We start from the raw sequence: 20934 nt of genomic DNA, 5'->3' as shown, positions 1-20934 counted from the left end.
TCTGTCTGCTTCATGTCATGTGACTGCTACTTTATTATCCACTAATGTTTAGTAACATTTCAGTGCTACATCATCACCCTGTCCAGGGTGTACCCCCCACCTAACGCCCAATCAGAGCAGCAGACCCCCACGACCCTGAAAAAAGAAGCAGGCGGGTCAGAAAATGGATGGATGGATATTCAAACTGGTGACTTGTTACAGTTTACTAACTTCACCTTTAACATGTACGGAGGAGTTAAACAAAGCCACTGAAAACATGCAGGAGTCAAAGAAAACTGCTTTACTGGAAGATGCTGACGAGCCACAATGCTAACTGGTATTTTTTCTGAATTCTCATGTGCTCCATCAACATTCCCCACTAAAACAATATTTTGCTCCAAACTGTGCAACTGAAGTTTTTCTTTCGCTGAGGTTTTGATGTTGGGAGATGTTTTCATGGACTTTGTGCTGACAGCTTGTCTCGTCTCTGATGTGTTCATAAAAAGTGCAGAAATGTGAGGTCAAACCACAGCACGGGACAATTCCACTGTTTTTACTGAACATTCTTTATGATCAGGACCAGGACGGCCTTTAGGTTTAGGACCATGGATCAGATGAGTCAGCGTTTTCACTCAACAAACACAGATTTTATTAAATATCACACGTTTACCACATGCAGGATTAAAGTCTGTTATAATTGTAACTGTGTAAATGTTAATTAATTACAATTATGAAGTCATTGTAATTTTAAAAATCTGTTGCTGTCTTAATCATAATTACATTGTAATTAAGTTCAGATAATTGACTTTGTAATTGTAATTGCCAAGAAAATTCAATAGAAATTGCCCATTTTTATTTAACAGTAAATTGTAGAACCATGTTACAGTTCTATGTACAGTTCTACACATATGCAATTACTTATTATCAACATATGTTTCATATCAAGATATCCCACATTTTATAATGTACATTATATACTGACACAAAAAAGTCTCAGACGTCCACACCATAAATATTAAAACCTGTATTTTCATTGATTATGAAGCCTAACAAGGTAATCAATAGATAGGAAAGAAATTAGATGATAGATATTTGTTTTTAGTGTATTTTACAGCTGATTTAAGATCCTACTGAGAAATGTTACCAGTACAGTATGTCTATGTTCTCTACTCTACTAAAGACAATTATTGACCATTTCTATAGAAAAGCTAAAGCAGCGATGAACGGGCCCTCGTAACCACACATGTCAGGACGTGGTGCACGTTGAGATGTGTTACATGTCAGGGTGTGGCAGAAATGTTACAGTGTTGAGACGTAGCTGATCATTTTCAAGGATTATATCACAAACTTTCCTGCAATGTTCTGTGTAAATATAATGTCTATGATTTCCTTTTACCAATAGGTAGTGCTATGACTATGAATGATGGTTGGGTTAAACCATAACTCATTTTTTTATACAAATGAAAGCTGCTATAATTAATTAGCATCTATTAGCTCTACAAACTCTGAATAACTTCCATAAGCGTAGCACATCATCCAAGTGAACAGGCTGCTAAGAAGAATATTTACATCTATAAACATTCAACTTTATTGTCAAGATTGTTTTATAACCAAATAAACATGTTTAAAATAAAAATATGAATGTGAGAAGGACTTTAACGGTGCAGTGTTGGATGCAAGGAATCTGTGATGATGTCATCAGTTCTCCCTCTACAATAAACTGCTATTCTATTCTATTCTATTCTATTCTATTCTATTATATTATATTCTACAGTGATGATGTCAGAATTCTACAGAATTTCATAGCTAGATTTTTCACCAGTCCTTATATGCGTTAAAATTTTCATGAGTTTTTGAACAAGTTTAGGTCTTAAAAAATGCGATCACTTTTTTGTAATAACAATAATAATAAAAACTAGGTGCATTAAAATAGGGTCCTATGGTGCTCTAATAAAAACCTTTAGGTCTATTTTCTGAGAACAAGCTGCACAGCAAACATTAGAAAGTGATATTGAATTAATCAAGGTGCACAGACAGTGATCTGTCCTGTGATTAACTGGGTGTGACCCCCTCATTAATTCATAGGTGTTTTTAGGTTAAATAAAACATGTATAACATTCAGGTAAAATCCAGCCATTTATCAGATCCTTAATATGAGTGACAGTTCTATGCAGACTGCACTGAGATGGTGTTGGATTTGACCATGTTGAAGGACACACAATGAATGTGGAGTAAAATCCTTTTTTTATGTGGAGAGTTTAAAGCTGCAGTATGTAAGTTTTTTGTTGCTTCATTTGCTCAAAAATCCATATTCGTCTTTGATGATATTGTAATTCAAAATGTTCTGAGTGGACAGTGCATGTTTACATCTTCTCTTGGCTCTGTAAATGAAGTTCAGGAGTGTGATGCAACCTTTCAGCCAATCAGAGATCTGTCTAGTGCTCCATCAGCTGTTTGTGGCGTTACTATTGGCTGCTGGACTAAAGTGGATGCGTTCACGTATCAATGGTTCCATCAGGAGAAGTTTCCTTCACAGCGTTAGACACAACGATTACACAGCAACGACAGAGAAAAAAGCAACGTTCTAAAGAACAAACATACCTGGGTGGAACGGAGTCATGGAGTTCTGTTACTGCACACACTCCGCCCCACATACTGTCATTTTAGTGCGTCTTTCACGCGCTAAAAGAAACACATCACGTGATTTACTGCAACATCAGAACCAGGTCTGAACCCATGGAATAACCACTGAAACATACGCACGCACACACGCACACACACACGCGCGCACACATGCACACACATGCACGCACACACACACACACGCACGCACACACGCGTACACGCACACACGCACATGCACACATGCACACACGCACACACACTCGCCTTAAGAAACATTTTTAAATTCCAAGCCAGCAGCATAAGCCAATATTTTTATTTTATGTTTATAAAAAAACATTTATATATTTTGGTGGTGAGAAATGTGACGTTTATTTTGGATCAAACACTTTAATCAGTTTGTAAAAAGGTTATAAGAAGAAAATATATTAGTTCTTGACAATTTAAATAAAAGAATACGCAAAGAAGAATCTGTATTTTGAGTGATCAGTTTTTTCTCCAAAATATGATCTTCATGTATTTACTTCACACACCCAACACAGCATAACGTGGATGGCTGTTCATCATAGGAATGGGATCCACACAAGGTTCCTGCTGCTTAACAGAAGGTTTTCCTTGCCGCCATGATGAATTCATGTTGGGTGTGGGATACATATGTATGTGTATATACGTATATATGCATATGTGTGTATCCATAAAATGAAGAGTCTGTCCTTAAGACTGCTCTACTGTAAAGTGTCTTGAGATACCATTGGTTATGATTTGGCGCTATACAAATAAAGATTGATTGATAAAGATTGATTGAAATTGAAACGAGTGAAGATGATCATTACATCCCAATTTTTTTTTAAAATGGGGATTAAAAATGAATGTTTGAGTGTATCCTACAGTGTCTGTACATTAACCAATGGAGACAGATGTTCTCCACCTCTGAGCGGTAGATAGCGGTATAGATATACTGTATATATAAATATAGATATATATACTGTATATATTGGTATACCTCTAATCTGGTTCTAATGGAGGTTTCTTCCTGTTAAAAAATGTTTTCTTCTCCATCGTTGCTGATGCTGCTCATGTTTTAGTGACATTTAGATTATTTAATTATCTATCGTTAAAAATAGTCTGAATTTATTAGTGAAATAATGAGCGATGTAGTGGGGCCTTGGCCTCAGATGTGTTGAATCCCCTTTGACCTCTGACACACACACACACACACACACACACACACTGCAGTAACAGCAGAGACTGATGTGTGGTCAACCAACGTCTGACTGACCTTTACCAGCTCTGTCACCAGGGACTCATCTATTACCCCCCCACACCCCCTCACTCTAATGCTAATGCTGCAGTTTATAACTGCCACATTGACTTTCTCCTGCCACTGTATGTAAATACAATCTGCACTGATCAATGGGCTGAGGGTGATATGACCATAGAACCCCTAAAGCTGCTTTAAGCTTTGTCTTAACTAAGTTAAACCTGTAAGGGAGGGGTGTCAAATATAAAGTACTTTAATCTTGACAGATTTCAGGATTTTCTATTATATTGATTTTGTGACCAATTTTTATTTAATTTGGGGAAATTATGTGAAATAATTTCAGGAAAATGAGAACTTTGAACAATTTAACGATTTAAAATCATGTGATAAAAATGTGCGAAAATTTTAAAATATTGTGGATTTTCATTTAATTTGTATCTTTAGAATGGCTGAGACATCTACAACTGAAATATTTGGTAATTTAGACAATAATTCATGTTTTTTCTGTCTTTTTAACGTTCTCCTGCGTGTTGAATTGGATAGTGTAAAAGACCTTAAGGACAAAACCTCTATACCTTATTGAATTAAAAATAAATGAATAACTAAATAAATGTGAAAGATAACAAAAATGAAAATCGAAAAATGAAATACAAATAAATTTAAAAAAGTGGAAATAACACTTAGGACAGCCCCCTCATTTACATTTTGATTTTGTTGTGACCCAAACCTGCCAAAAATTTAAAATAAATAATAAAGGAAAAAATGATAAAACAAAATAAAAATGTTTTTTTATGTAAAAAATAAACAAATAAAAGTTAAGAAACAAAAAAAAACAAAAACATATAATACAAATTAATGATATTCTCTTTTTTTGTTTCCACTTTTGTTTATCAATCTATTTTCTGCATTTATTTATGTATTTATATTTGTACTTATATTTAAACTTTTTTTTTTATTTTTCCCACTTATATTCATTTATTTCTACTTCACGTTTATACATTTTTCCATTTAATTTACATTTTGGCAGGTTAGTTGGTCCATAGTGAGGCACATGGCAGTTGTGGCCCCTCCCACCCTCTCACCTCCCACAGGTGTCTGCTGTTCCTCATGGCTCCAGGCTGGAGTTTGTCTAGCAGGAGAGGGACGCCAAGAAATGGTCCAATCCAGGTTCCCTGAGGGATCCTCTGAGCTGCACAGATCCCATAACCCAGACCAGGAACCGTACTGGTGCATAGACACACCTGCACACAGCAGCAGAACCACATTGTAATACATAAATATACAGTTTATATTCTAGAACTGAAGGTGCGTTCACAGCTAAGGGTATAATCAACCTCTCTGGGGAGGTCTCTGAGCCAGTCGGGTACATCAGGGAGGGTGACGGGTGCTGCTGAGCTGCTGGTACCAACCAGTCTCCTCAGAGAGTGGAGAGGTCCGTGCATCGGACACTCCCCGTTCCTGTTGTCTGCACACATGTCACAGCCTGGGAAACAGGAGAACAACACACATTTACACCATTACTTTTTCACTGACCAAACTACAGTTACTACAGAACAATACTTTCTTTCTCTCCAGTGTTTTATGTCATTTTGCTGTTTGTCGTGTTTATAATAGAGTTGTTTTAAGTTTGTCTTTAAATGTATGAATTATTTTTTTACAACAGCCAATATATTTCTGATTGTGTTGATATTACAGAGATGGAAGAAGACAGTGTGTACAGTTGCTTGTTATAGAGTCAGGATGAAAAACACATCTATGTATGTATGTCTGTGTGCTCAGTAAACGTCATCTGCACTTCAACATTCAGCATCACGCTTTGAAATCACAGCTTGGTGCTACGAATACTAAATCAGTGTTTCTCAAATGGGGGTACGTGTTCACCTCAGGGCATGTGATGGTACTACAGAGGGTACTTCAGAAACAGAGTAAAAAAATAACAAATGTAAGCATTAAAAATGTGGGGTTTTATGTTTTTCTTTAGTTAACAATGATAATGATACTAAATATTACCAAAAATTACAAAAACACACAAAATAAGAAGAAAATATACTGAATAATAAAAAGAACAGACAAACAACAACAAAATACACAAAATAATACCAAAAACAGACACTAAAAAAACTACTTACTATTACCAACACACAACACAACAACAAAGACCACACTAAATGAGAGAAAAGTAGACAAAAATAATAGAGAAACATACAAAATGACACCAAAAACACACCAAATATACACACCAAAAATATAATAAATAATGAAAAGACAAACAACAACAAAATACACAAAAAACACACAATGATGATATAAATGGTCTTGTTTAAAACATAAACTTAAAATACAAAGGTCAGTGTTGGTCCCACATCAGGAGGGAGATGACCTTAAATGATAAAAACTATATCAAAATAAATCTATTCAGGAATCACTAAATACTGTTTAATTTACTTATTTACAAAATAAAACGTGTTTTAACACTAATTAATTCTATCATTATGATCTATAGATGTTTTAAATGTAGTAGTCGGACAAAGGAAGGACTTGGATTCAAAAGAGAAAAGTTTCAGAACCACTGGTGTAAAGTAGATATGAATCCCTCATTGATCAGATATATCTATATATCAGCAGATAAACACGTTTATAATAATGGAGAAGGTGGCGCCCAGATACAATCACTTCTTTATAAAATAAAACTTTATCTTGACATATTTTACTCTTAAAATAACAGTAATTTTCTCTATGGAAAAAAATACATTGGGATATTATTTTAAAATGGGAATGATGAAAAATACCTTCTTTTTTTTTTAAACAAAGTCGTTGGTTGGATGGATGGATGGATGGATGGATGATGGATGGATGGATGGATGATGATGAATGAATGGATGGATGGATGGATGGATGGATGGATGGATGGATGATGGATGGATGGATGGATGGATGGATGGATGGATGGATGGATGATGAATGAATGAATGGATGGATGGATGGATGATGAATGAATGAATGGATGGTTGGATGGATGGATGGATGGATGGATGGATGGATGGATGGATGGATGGATGATGGATGGATGGATGATGAATGAATGGATGGATGGATGGATGGATGGATGGATGGATGGATGGATGGATGGATGATGAATGAATGGATGGTTGGATGGATGGATGGATGGATGATGGATGGATGGATGGATGATGAATGAATGGATGGATGGATGGATGGATGGATGGATGGATGATGGATGGATGGATGGATGATGGATGGATGATGAATGATGGATGGATGGATGGATGGATGATGGATGGATGGATGATGGATGATGGATGGACTGCTCAGTATAAGCATAATAATTTGAATAAGGATAAGAATCAAAATGAAAACAAATGTAACAATCAAAATAAAAATAAAAAAATAGAATAAAAATAACTACAATTAAAATAATTACAATAAAAATAAATAGAAATAAAAATAGAAATAATCATCATCATCATTACTGTAGTGGGCGTCTGACAGAGGCGTGGCTGCCAAACACATCCACAGTGTTTCCAGGTGTTGTGGGCGGAGCCTCTCACATCCTGAGGCTGTAGTAACAGTGTGACCTTCATCACTCTGCAGAGTAAAAAGTGTATAAACTACTTTCTGTCCTCTCTACTTTAGTCTCAGACTGATGAACTGACTATGAACTTGTTATTTCTGACTCTCTTCACTGAACATCAGTCAGAGTCAGGGTTGTGTTACATCTATTTCCAGTGTTTAGACAGGTCCACTCTGCCTCTGATCTCAGAGCTGCTGGGGCCACCAAAACAGCCTGAGGGACGGGGGGATACAGGAGGGGGGGGTGCTTTTAGGTCGTCTTTTTTCACTGTAGGTCCCCATACTTTTAGACTAAATAAATAGTTCTTAGTGTATATGTGACACTGTTTGTGTCATTTTGATATTTTCACCCTCAGAGGAACATGTAACAGGCTGAAGGAAATGTTGTCCCTCTAGACGTATTAATGATGTTCAATGTTAACGCAGATGTTTCCAGATGAGTAGAGACCACACAGTGAGGATGTTCTACCACTTTATAAACTCACACTGTAATAAACCTTCACATTTGTTCATGTAATTATTCTCATGTTCTCTCAGGGTTCTACAGAGGGAAACACAGGAACTGGTTTTTTAAAAGGTTACACCAGTAATGAAGGTTTAGTTCATGTAGTTACAGCACTAGAACCTAATCACACTGATTTTAAAAGAGCAGCAATAAATGGTGTATGATGGGGTGCACGTGAAAATAAGATCATACATTTAGTTTCTGATGATTTACTGACATCACGTGCAGAAGGTGTGTGGACAGGATTATTTAAATGAGGATTCAGTGCATGTTATGGTGTTCAGCAGGTGTTAGACAGAAAGGTGAACAGACATTATTCAACTACAGAAAACAAGTCTGAGACTAAGTAGACGTAACATAATGTCTATGTTTGAGAGCTTTAATTCCTCTAGAATATAAAATAAAAGTTACATTTCTTTAAACTGACCTTGTGAACACTTCATTCTGACTTTAACAGAAGCATAAACAGACATATTACACTTACACAAACATCAGTGAAGAATATAAACCATTAATGAACCAATCCATATAAACTTCAATTCAGAATTATTATTTCCATGTAAAAGCAAAGCAGAATAATTCAATTCCAAAATTTTTCATTCAGAGAATTAATTCCAAATTTTAAAAAAAACATCATGTAATCTTGGTCAGTGTGTGAGGCTGTCACTGCTCAGGGAAAACAAGAAGAACAGCAGATGAAGTCCAGAAAACAGAGCAAGATATGAGAAGAAAGATTAAACAGCTGATAAGACGACATGTTTACATTACTTTTGATTGATTTATTTCAGAAAATGATGACTCAAGCATGAAATTCAATCTCTCGTTACAACAAAACCTGCAGCCATCTGTGTATAAAGCTGTGGCAGATAACGATCACACTAGATCAGTTTCAGGTTTGGTAATATGTGTTGCATGTCTTGTCATCTCCTCCTCCCGATATAGTTTAGATTACATATTGATCAGAGGTCAACGTGCTGAATAGATGCTTGTGAGACGCCACGATCCTCGTTACGCTCTGTTAAGGCTCAGACTGTCTGCTCTCCTCACAGCTTACATACAGTATATACAGTATCCACCACGTAGTCGTTTCCATTAAAATCCTACATGTCCCATGATTCTTAGCGCTTCTCTGTAGTCCTATATATATATATATATATATATACATATATAAATGTCCACATAGAGTGGAGTACGTACACTAGCTGTGTTTCCATTACACTTGGAAATGCGCAAAATCTAAATATCTCAATAAAAACTGGTCATGTAAACACCTGAATTTTAAAAAAAAAACACTCAAATATTGCTAAAAAGGTTTTAAAGCTTTCATGAGGAGGAATTTCAGACATTTTGATATTGAAATGTGTCACAAAAGTGTCATGGAAACACTTTTTACACAAATACACATCACAAGAGGTGATGTACATGGTCACATGACCACTTCTCTCTGAGAAAACATGACGCGGTACATGTGGACAGAAGAGGAGACCCAGACATTTCTTATCATTAGACTTAATAATGATTAGTGAATATTAGACTTAATATTTATTAGTGATTATTAAACTTAAAGGTGCAGTCTGCAACTCTTATAAAAGTGACTTTTTGTCATATTTACTAAAGCTGTCTTTATGTAAGGACAGCTTAACATCCAACTACTAGTTTTGAAACACCTTCACACGCAATAATACTTTGTCGACATTTAGAAATATCATTTTTGTTTTTGCAAAAATCTGTAATAGAAACCCAGCTATTGATTCAAAGCGTGTTGTTTTCTCACTGAATAGAATGAATAGAGTTGATACTCCATCATCAGCAGTGACGTGCCGTCAGGGTAGGCAAGGTGCCTACCTAAGGGTGAATTGATATTTTGATTATTTGTTTTAATTATAATTTTATTTATTTATTTATTTTTTAATTATCATTTAAATTTAAATTATTTATTTTTCCATTTCGAATAGCCTACAGTACCTATAAGTTTGAAAGTGTCCGCATTTTGTGCGTTTCATAGCCCAAATGACTAAACAGCGCTATTTCCTGGAACAGCTGCACAGTCTTTTTTTTTTTTTTCACTCCGCTGTAAGGCAGAGGGAGGCCACGCCCCCTCCCAAAGGCACGTCGCTGTTCTGCCTCTGTTCCCATTGCGTGTTTTTACGTGTTTGCGCAGTCAGCTCCCCAAGATGACAACCATTTACATGTAAAGGCATCGTAGAGATCTGCCTTTGCACGTAACTGCGCTATGCTAAATGCTATACGTAAGTTCACAGTACATTAGTGAATAGATGCCACGTGACCGCTGCTGCTACGTTCTCTAGCTAGTGGGCGGGATAACACTACAGTCATGATGACAGCACTAGAGACGATAAAAAAAACTTTTTTTTGAGGAAAAACAACAGCTTTTAAAAGATGGAGACCAACACCTGAGTTACCAGACCTTCAGCTAAGGTAAGGTCAGAACATTGTTGGTATTTTCTACAGTGAATGGAACAAAAGGAAGGATTGACTTTGTGGATGATCCTCACTGAGGATGTTCTGAGTTGTTGTTGTTGTCATTTTCTCCATGTTTCTGTGTTTCCAACACAAACAACAGATGTGCTGTCGTGTCATGAGATATATGTTGTTGGGAGAGTATGGAGGCTATATTAAATAATTGTTTATGTTTCTTTAATGGTGTTTATGATGTTGATTTTGTTAGATGATAAATACTTGTTCATGTGGATCTTTTTGGGTTTTTTCTTTCTTATTGCAAATTTTATATTTTGATAAGCTCATTAAGATGACTTTGTTGTAAATTGCTTTATACAAATAAAATTGATTTGAATTGAATTAACAATTGACAGCAGAAACATATGAAATTGTCATTGGTGGTCTCCATTTGCAACGTGCCTACCCAGCCCTAGTGGTCACGGCACGTCACTGATCATCAGGTACACTGCCCTCCTCCTCCTTTTTTATTTTATGTTATATAACTATACATTCTTTTCAATTTCATTTCAATCTTTTTTTTAAAAACAACATTTTATTAGTTATTGTATTTTTTTTCTTGATCTTTATTTTCTGTGTTTTTGTTTGAAGACAAAAAGGATTTAAATGAATGTAATATTCTAATTGAATCAATCCCTAAAAACAGTATTTAAAGCAGTATTCTATGTGTGAATATCTGCTTATTTAATAAACAATGATCCTTGTGTGTGACCAAAGTTTCATTTTTAGGAACCATTCTGTTTCCTACAAAACCTCAATACATAATAGACATAAATTGATTAGATATCAAAATCCTTCTGAGTTGCAAATATGTCTTCATTCTTCAAGTCTTTCTGACATTTTGGATTTTAAGCAGAAGTTTTAGAAAAGTTAGCACAGGGATAACTAGCCTTTAGCAGCTAAACGCTCACATTAATGTTGCTTTATGACCCTTTGATGTCCACGCTGACAGTTATTGTAAAGTACAATTTACCAAGTGTGGTAGAGATCAGTACCAGAGAGTGGGGTGGGGGTGGGGGGACCCCACTGTAGCTGAAGGTGGTTGAACACAGACATGTATGGAATCACAGGAGTGCCAAAATTAAAAGGAAATGCATGTAGAAATATTAAGAGAATTAATAATGGAAAAATATACAAATGGAGTCATTATTTTTCCATTTAGTTTTTGTCTTTTCTGTTTGGGTTTTGACATCGTTTTGACTTCATGACTCAAGCTGTCGGTAAAAGCAATGTCAAAACTTGCTTTTAAAATGTAATCCCCCAAAATAATCCCTGCATTTACAAAAACAAAAATAACAAAAAAAAACAAACTGTAATCTGGTTACATGTTTTTTAATATACTGTCATGGATTACAGTTACATGTTTTTTGTGTACTGATTACGTAACACTGGTGCTTGTAATCCGTTACTCTCCAAGCCTGCTGCAAACAGGAATCGTGTGATCAGGTATCGACTCGTCAGCCTGGATATGTGACATTAGGTGTAAAAGTGGTAGAAAGGGTTTATAAGTGCTGAACATGTCTTAAAAGTGGGAAAATGTGCAGAAAAGACATTGAAATATGATGTAGAAGTGTCAGAAATGGGAGTAATGTAACAAAAATACATTAAAAGGAGCAAAAATAATGCAAGAAAAAGTGATGAAAATAGGTATAATATAATATGGTGAGTTTGGTGTGTTTGCAGAAAAATGGCAAAAATATTTTCAAAATGTGCTAAATTGTTCAAAAAATGTTCCTGGTTTCTTGAAGACATCTGACCCCAAGGTTGGGAACCCCTGGTCTAGGTAACGTGAGCTGTGATTGGACCATCGAGACACTGGTTACTTTTGCTGTTTTATTAATTAATTATTAATATTTTGCATCCATCCATTTTTTCACAAGTTTGCTCCTTCTTTCAGGGTCGTGGGGTCTGCTGGGACCCAACCCATTTAGTAGAAACACTTCCTATTATTATTTTTAAACGTTTATATCGCGATATATACAGTTATCGTGAAGGGTTTTAATTTATACCGTGATATGATATTGAGGTCATACCACCCAGCCCTAGATGTATAGCACATCAACCAAAACCAAAAAACTACAAAAGTACCAACACCTTTAAAACACGTCCCAAAAAGAGTACAGGGACTACAGAGAAGAGCTAAGGATTGTGGGAAATGTAGGATTTTACTGGACACTACATGCAGGGGTAACATTCTAATGTCTGTGCTGAGTCTGCTCCACATATGTTCAGCCCTACTATGTTTAGGCCTTAACCCATCATCAGCGTCCAATATAAACCATGTGTTTCATAATCTATATAAAAACAATCAATCAAATAAACCATAGAACAATATATAACTGATGAAACTTTAGTTTTACGTCACAAAATGTGGGCTGAAAATGCAGGAAATAGTGTTTTAGAGTTAGAAATTTAGAAGGGGGTATGGCCCCCGGACCCCCTATAACACCTGCAGCGATCACTCTCACGCCAAGTGTGATATCTGATCCCAGCCCTAGCTTTAAACCTTCCTATTATCTCTGCACTCATAACCTCTGATAATGAATATTAGTGATTTAACATCCTTTAATATATTCACAACTATATAGCAAAAACTCAAAACAAATAAATTACTCAAATGTATAAGCAAATGCAGCGTACAGACATGTGACATAGTTTCAATTAAAACTTCACACTAAATTAATTTCAATATATATCAGGTACAAGTTTAAATAAAATTGGGAGAAGTTTTAGAAACAGAGAATCCAAGAAAAGCCTCACATTATAGACATTATTTATCTTACAATGTGTGTAAGACATTTATTATACTATTAAAATGTTTACGTTCTAAATTACTGTTATTAGAAAATAAGGAACAATGTTGGAGAAAGACTTTCATAACCAATAACTATTTACTTTAAATCTTACTCAGTGATGCTGATCTGCACGTACTGATAATAACCAATATTCACTGACGCTTTGTCCTCATGACTGTACACACACACACACACACACACACACACACACACACACACACACACACACATACAATACGCACTATTTTATTCTATATTAATTCAGTTTCTTCACTTAATTCTGCTGTATAACACTTTTTGTACCTTTCTAGTATTTGTATGATGGTCTTTATGAGTTGTTGAATCTGTGCATGAATGAATGAGATATTATTTATCACTCAGCAGAAAAATACAACCACTTAGAAATTATAGAAAATAATAAAAATAATAATAATAATAATAATAGTAATTTTTTACAGAACTAAGCCAAATATGTCAGGTTTAGGCTTAAGATTAAGATAATTACAATCTACAGAAAATTAAAAAATTAAAAAAACATTTTAAAAGAGTGGTTCCCAACCTTTTTTGGATCGTTACTGAGATAATTTTTAACTGCATTATTATTATTATTATTATTATTATTATTATTATTATTATTATTATTATTATAAACTACATTTATTTGACAAAGTAAAAGTAGAACACAGTTGTTTAAGACTGTGTGATGTTTTAATTTGAAAAAGAATAATAATTGAAAAAAACAACAAGTTAAAATCCAGGCGACCCCACATGGGGTCCCGACCCCAAGGTTTAAAAATGCTCCTTTAAAAGGTAATGATTTAATCATAACTACATTTATTGGTACATTTGTAACAGTTTATGTTGTTTAATCTTTTCATTTTACACAGAATAAATTAAATATGGACAAAACTTACTTCTGGGTGAAAATGTACTGCTTTTATATTTCTTGATTGATTGTTTTTATTTATAATTTATTTATTTATTATTATTTATTCAGTTGGTTTTTTTTAATAATAATGGTTATAGACGTTACTGCTTTATCTGTTCTCCGCGTGCGCGTGCGCACACACACACACACACACACACACACACACACACACACACGCACACACACACACACACACACACACACACGTCACAGACAGACGTGTTGGGATGATGAATAGCGGCCCGCTATAGGCCGACTAATCGATCCACGATCCCCCTCCCTCTCTCTCTCTCTCCATTAATTCCATGTTGTCTCTCCATCCCTCATCCTATCGACGCAGATTACTGCTGATGGTCCGTTTTATCACCGCGGAATACACGCACACGCACGCGCACACCCAGCGATGATGAACCTGAAGTTACGACACGGAGCCGCTTCTCCGACACTTCAGTGAACACACACACACACACACACACACACACACACACACACACACACACGCACACACACACACAAACGATAGAAACATTTAACTATTCCGACGTTTGCCGCAGAGCTCGAGTATTAGAAAAAAAAATGTGATTTAAATGTGAAATAATAATCAGGCCTAATTTAAGACACAGTCACGATTAATTAAACCGAATCAAACTTTATTTATAGAGGGATTTTCATTTTATCCAGCAGTTATAACCAGATATTATATATATTATATTAATTATAGACTTATAGTTTTGGTCACAGAATGAAAGTCAGTGGGAGTTAAAGGTTGCGCGTTGCCGTGAGCGCAGTTATTATTATTATTATTATTATTATTATTATTATTATTATTATTATTTCTTATTATTATTATTAATAATAATAATAATAATAATAATAATAATAATAATAATAATAATAATAATATGTTTTTAAAGTTTCTCTTATGAAATAGGCCTTCGCTGAACAATGAAACGTAAGCACGTGCACAGGCCTGTGTGTGTGTGTGTGTGTGTGTGTGTGTGTGTGTGTGTGTGTGTGTGTGTGTGTGTGTGTGTGTGTGTGTGTGTGTGTGTGTGTGTGTGTGTGCGTGCGTGCGCGTGTGCGTGCGTGCGGTCACTGAGTGGATTATTGTGCATTTCCACGCGTGACTGTGCGTTCTCCATATGTGCCCGCGCTCCTTTGATCAAAGCAAAAGAGAAAAAAGCGCCTTAGGTTGGTTTGTTTTTACCAGTTTTAATTTTGTAATTAATCTATTTATATATTTAGCAATCAAGATTTATTTTAATCACTTTTTTAATTTTCTAAATCTCTCTTACATTAATTTATTTAATCATCTTAAAATATTGAAAGACCAGGTAAATATGAATAATTATTGCACTAATCATAATAATAATTAAAGCTTATACATTAAAATATAGAATAAAAGATGTAATCAAACACTAAAATGTGAATATTAGTGAAGGAGGGAACATGGTTTATTATTATAATAATCAGCTTGTTCTGGTTAATGGTAAATTCACTTTCTCCTGCTGACTGCACGTCTGGATAAACAGACTTTGACCTTTGACCCCCCCCCCCCCCCCCCCCATCCAAAAACAGCAGCTGTCAAACAGCAGCATCTCTAACCATTGACTCTTATCTTTAGAAGTTAAAGATAAACTTCATTAGCTAAAAAGATGCAAATGTGATTCTCAAACTTTTAAATGTGTTACAGTAAATTATGATTGAAATGAAATCTTTGAAATTGTCTTTAATTAAGTATAATTCTTGAAGTTATAACAAAATAAATCACATTTAAATGGATAAATCACCCGTGCTTTTTTACTTTCCTTTAACGACTCGTCTTTTTCGTAGAGGACTAAACATTACTAAATGAATTATTCTAATGTGTTTTTAATTAACTTGGTCTGGAGCACATTTTACTAAAGATTTTTACATTAGTTATGTTTAATGGGAAAAATGTAGGTGATTAATGTGATTGTATATGAAAATCACATGCATAGTCTACCTAAACAATATTAATTTATTGTTTTCTGACATTGTTTGCATTTTTTCTAGGCATCCGTCAAATTTAAAGCTTCAAAATATGGATTTAAATGAAAGTTACAGTAAAATCACAGTAAAGACAATTGCTTTTTCAAAGATTTGCAAGTAAAAAAGAATTAAAATACTGATCAGTGTCACATACCATGTGTTTTGTGTATTTTTTATTTATTTTTTGTTTTGCATGAGGAATATCAACTTCAAGAAAATTAAATGCTGTCTTTTATTTAAATTATTAATATTAAGTCTAGAGTTGAATTCAATTACACATCTAGTTAAAAAATCCTTAAAAGGATTATTAAACATTGACAAGAGAATGAACATGAATTATTTTAGGATTAAGAGAATCTTTATAAGTTCCACAAAGGAGCAGTAGAAAAATAATACAGCGTACAGTTAAAATGTAAAATAGAAGAAAATAGAGTTTCATACACAAACTCTCCTTTTCTCTTCACTGTCCATAAAACAATGTAACATTGTGTGTGTGTGTGTGTGTGTGTGTGTGTGTGTGTGTGTGTGTGTGTGTGTGTGTGTGTGTGTGTGTGTGTGTGTGCGTGGTTGTATGGTGTTTGATTAGTGCCACAGTTTTGCAAGAGCAAAACTTTTGCACCAGAAACAAATTTTGCAGTTTCCTCTCTTTATGTCTGCCTGTGGTTTTGGGGTTGACCTGAAGCATGAAGCCTCTGTGTGTGTGTGTGTGTATTAATAACATACGGTTGCTGAGCTCTCCCGTGTGGTTACTGAGGGGAATGATCTCCATCCTCTGCTGTCCGTAGAGGTAATAGTCCAGCTCCTCTGAGGTCAGCTTCAGCCTGTTGGTGGCTGCTCTTCCTCCCTCTCCTCCTCTTCCTCCCTCTTCCCCCCGTCCTCCTCCTGCTCCTCCGCTGCTGCTCTTTACGCTGGACGACACCACCCCGACCCCCCCACTGCCCTGCTGCTCCTTGGTTGGATGGCTGTGACCCTGGTGGCTCTCTGAGGGCACCACCACCACCAGGTCTGATCCTGAACCTCCTCCTGAGCCTTGTCCTCCGGGTCCTCCAGGCCCGCTGCACACTGGGGCCAGTGCCTGTCCAAAAAGTGCAATCTGCTGGGGGACGGGTATCTGGGCCAGGGCCGCAGAGCTGGAGATGGACAGAGATGTGGACGGAGAAAGAACCGCCACTGATGAAGAGGAAGAGGAGGCTGAGGATGAAGATGAAGAAGAAGAAGAGGCAGATGAGGAGCAGTGTGTGGTGCTGAGGAGGTGGCTGTGCAGGCGGGACTGGCGCAGAGCATCCATGGGGAGGGGGAGGCGGTCCGGTAGAGGTGGAGGAGCTTTGATCTGAGCCTGAGGGAAAAGCTGGTGCCAGTGATGGAGGTAGGAGGGGTCCACCTTTAGGAACGCTGAGCTGCTCACGTCCCCCGGCTTCAGCATGGTGCTGCTCGCTCACCGCCTGAACGACAACATTATTAATATTAAAACACACAGACAGACAATAATACAGAGGTTTTCAACAAGTGCATTGAAGGTCTTCCAGGTCATTAAAACATGTGTTTGTCCTTTAAACATCAAACATGTGTCACAACTCTTGGTTCATGATTTTAAATTTTAAGCCAATCTATGTTTTAATAAGATAATCACATTATATTTACCTCATGTGTTCATGAGAATAAAACTGAGACAAATTAAACTATAACAAGTTTTAAAAAATACACATTAAAACTATAAGTTCATTTCTCAGAAGTTTACAAACTCATATTTTAGTTTGATGAAAATGCATGAAGGCATTCAAATACTCAATTATTAACTTGGATTAAAATATGAATCAGATCACACGAAATAACTAATTTCAGAGAAAATTCAGCAGTTTCTAATGATAATATATTTATCACATAATATCTAATTATTGATTGTTGATTTCCACTTCATGTATAATAAATTTAAACGACTGTTCTCTGGCACAACATTAACAAACACAACAATGTAGAATATATAACTTAAAAGGACAGAACAAGTATTTACAATATGTACAGTAATTATGTGTATTTAACATACACCCATTGTTTTTATTCAGACTTTATAATTAGTTCATTTCCTTCATTTATTTTAAACTAAACTAAATGGCCTTTAATTAGAGAGTTTTTAGTTTCCTGTCAAATGTTAAACCCAAGTGTGTGTGTGTGTGTGTGTGTGTGTGTGTGTGTGTGTGTGTGTGTGTGTGTGTGTGTGTGTGTGTGTGTGTGTGTGTGTGAGAGAGAGAGAGAGAGAGATTAAGAAAATTAGATAAAAGTAACGCTTTGTAACTATTCAATAACTTTTTACTTTGGTCAAATAAGTGTTAAATTAAAAAATGAGTAGAAATTGTAATAATCTGATTTTAAAATGTAATGAATTACGCATCATTTTTAGAAATTATCAGTGCGTTTTCTCCTGATTTCTATTAAGAATCCGCGACGTTCTACTATTAACTTTATATTTAATAAAATAAAATAAAACATTACATCAGTCACAACTTTTGAATTGTAGAAATATTTAGTTTCAGAATAAATGGGGAATAATCCATGAGGTGAACGGACATTCTGCTCCTCCTCCAGATGTTCCGCTCAGCGCAGATTTTCACGCACATCTGGCTTTAAAATAAATGAAATAAAAAACATCTTAAAATATGGTAAATAGTCTCACTTTGCAGAAGTTTTGTTGCTGATTAAATTAAATCAATTCCTTTGGTCCTGGTAAAGACTGGCGGTTTGTCCCAGCCGTGCGTGTGCGTGTGCGTGTGCGTGTGTGGAAGTTGCGGGATTCCCGGTAGTGTGCGTGTCTTTCTGCTCTCTGGGTGCTAAAGGTGAGGGTGGAGGTCGGGCTTACAGCTGAGGGGGGGGTCTGCGGCTCCTGGACGCGTCTCTCCGGCCTGGTGTGAAAGCTGTGGTTCCTCCAGAGCTGAAGGCGGTCCGTGCGTCCTGCGCGCCTCCGGAGCCCAAACTAGAGCCGAGCTGCGGAGCTGAGCACGTACCGCCCCCTCCCTAACTCTCCCCCCTCTCACTCTCCCTCTCCCTAATTCACACCATCGCTTTTCTCTATTTTTATCATTTATGTTTATTTGTCACTCCTCAGTTTATGTTTTATAATCACAAATGTACTGAAGAGGATGAAGGCCAATTTTGTTTGAGGAACAATTTTTGTGCAAATCAAGAATTAAGTCAAAATGTTGAGATAAAAGTCAAAAAACATTATAATGATAAAAGTCACAGGTTTGCTAATAAAACGATCCTCCACTATTTTTACAAATGTGTTCTAAAATCCTCTAAATATCCTTATTAGTATAGATCTATATGTCTAATAAAACACTTTAATGCTCACCATATTTATTTAATTGCCTATTTAAAAATGAGACTACAGTTTAGAGCCTGTGTTCCTCCATCTTGAAATCATGTGATTGATGATGTCACATGGCCCCACTGCCTGTAAACATCCCGTTGTTTTCTATTGGAGTGAAACATTCAGCCTGATTTATAGATTATTTGGTAACTTTTTCAGTCAAAATAACAACTTGTGCTGCTTTTGGTTGATCTAAATCAGTGTTTCTCAAATGGGGGTACGTATACCCCTAGGGGGTGGGGGGGTGAAGAGGATTAAAACAGTTGTGACCCAAAAATAACCTGTGACCACAGGGGGCGACAGTTCCAACTCTGAGGTTTGGAAGAAGACAATGTAGCAGAGAAGAAGAGCTCTCCTAAGGGACCTTTACTCTCCCTTAAACAGTGCGCTGACACGCTCTGGTGGCTGAAGTTAGAGAGTAAATCACAGACTGTTGAAGGACTCTGACCCAAAAAGAACTTCTATCCTCAGGGTTTGTGTTTCTTCAACAGTCTAGGGCCAAGTTTGAAGGAGAAAATAATAATAATTTAAAAAAAAAAAAAGGCTGAAATCAAGAATAAAGTTGAAATGTTGTGAAGAAAGTTAGAATATAATGTTAAGAATAAAGTGATTTCTAAACATTGCTGGTGTTTCAAAAAAAAAAAAGTGTGTCATTTGATGTCGAGAATAAAGTCAAAATTTCAAGATTAAACTTAAAATCCAATATTGTGATAAAAGTGGAAGGTTTTCTAATAAAGTCAAAGCTACAGAAGCTGACGAGGACCAGTTCACCATCTCCTCCTCCAGTGTCCATTCAAACTGGACCTAATGCGTTTCCGTAGCTCCTCCTCTATAGCCACAGATGGACTGAATGCTCCGCCTCTTCATAAAAACACTGTTTTTTACTTCTGAACACATTCAATTTTTAACAATATTTCTTCAAAGTCCTTAAACAAGGCTGTGTTAATGTTATTAAAATATAGTTTAACACGATACATTGATACATGACCACCATGTGCTGTTTGTTGTCATATATGATGAATTGGTCCTAATCAGCTTCTGTAAATTTGACTTTATTAACAAACCTTCAACTTTTATATTGGATTTTTAGTTTATTTTGAAAATTCCAACTTTAATCTTAACATTTCAACTTTAATCTCAATTATCCAAAATTATTTTCTCCATCATAATTGGCCCTAATCCTCTTCCGAATAATGAACTTCGCACATCTGTGTTGACACACTAAACATCTGTTTGATTGGTTCACAGACGTCCTACTTTAACTTGAACCTATAAATAGTTTTCTAGCACCAGACGATAAAATCCATCGTTCTTTTGATGACCCTGCAGCACATTGACCTGATGGACCTACCACCATGCTTATAATTCTACAGTTTTATATTTATTGTTTAGTGTTTT

At 35.8% G+C, this 20934-nt stretch overlaps 1 protein-coding gene across 1 annotated transcript in view; it reads right to left on the bottom strand.

Annotated features, from left to right (window-relative positions):
- prdm6 (PR domain containing 6) overlaps window positions 1-19127 on the bottom strand; it is an 87600-nt gene extending 68473 nt beyond the window's left edge. The window contains exons 1-4 of the mRNA XM_028456360.1: window positions 19027-19127; window positions 16896-17614; window positions 5197-5345; window positions 4945-5103 (exon numbers count right to left, since the gene is read on the bottom strand). Coding sequence (XP_028312161.1) covers window positions 4945-5103; window positions 5197-5345; window positions 16896-17595 — 1008 coding nt within the window. The 5' untranslated portion in view covers window positions 17596-17614; window positions 19027-19127. The remainder of the gene's footprint in view (window positions 1-4944; window positions 5104-5196; window positions 5346-16895; window positions 17615-19026) is intronic.
- Window positions 19128-20934: the final 1807 nt, after the last annotated feature.

The sequence above is a fragment of the Gouania willdenowi genome, chromosome 9 (genome assembly GCF_900634775.1).
Source record: "Gouania willdenowi chromosome 9, fGouWil2.1, whole genome shotgun sequence".
In the NCBI taxonomy this organism is placed as follows: Eukaryota; Metazoa; Chordata; class Actinopteri; order Blenniiformes; family Gobiesocidae; genus Gouania; species Gouania willdenowi.
The sequence above is the reverse complement of the archived record's forward strand: the minus strand, read 5'-3'. Positions and strand labels throughout refer to the sequence as shown.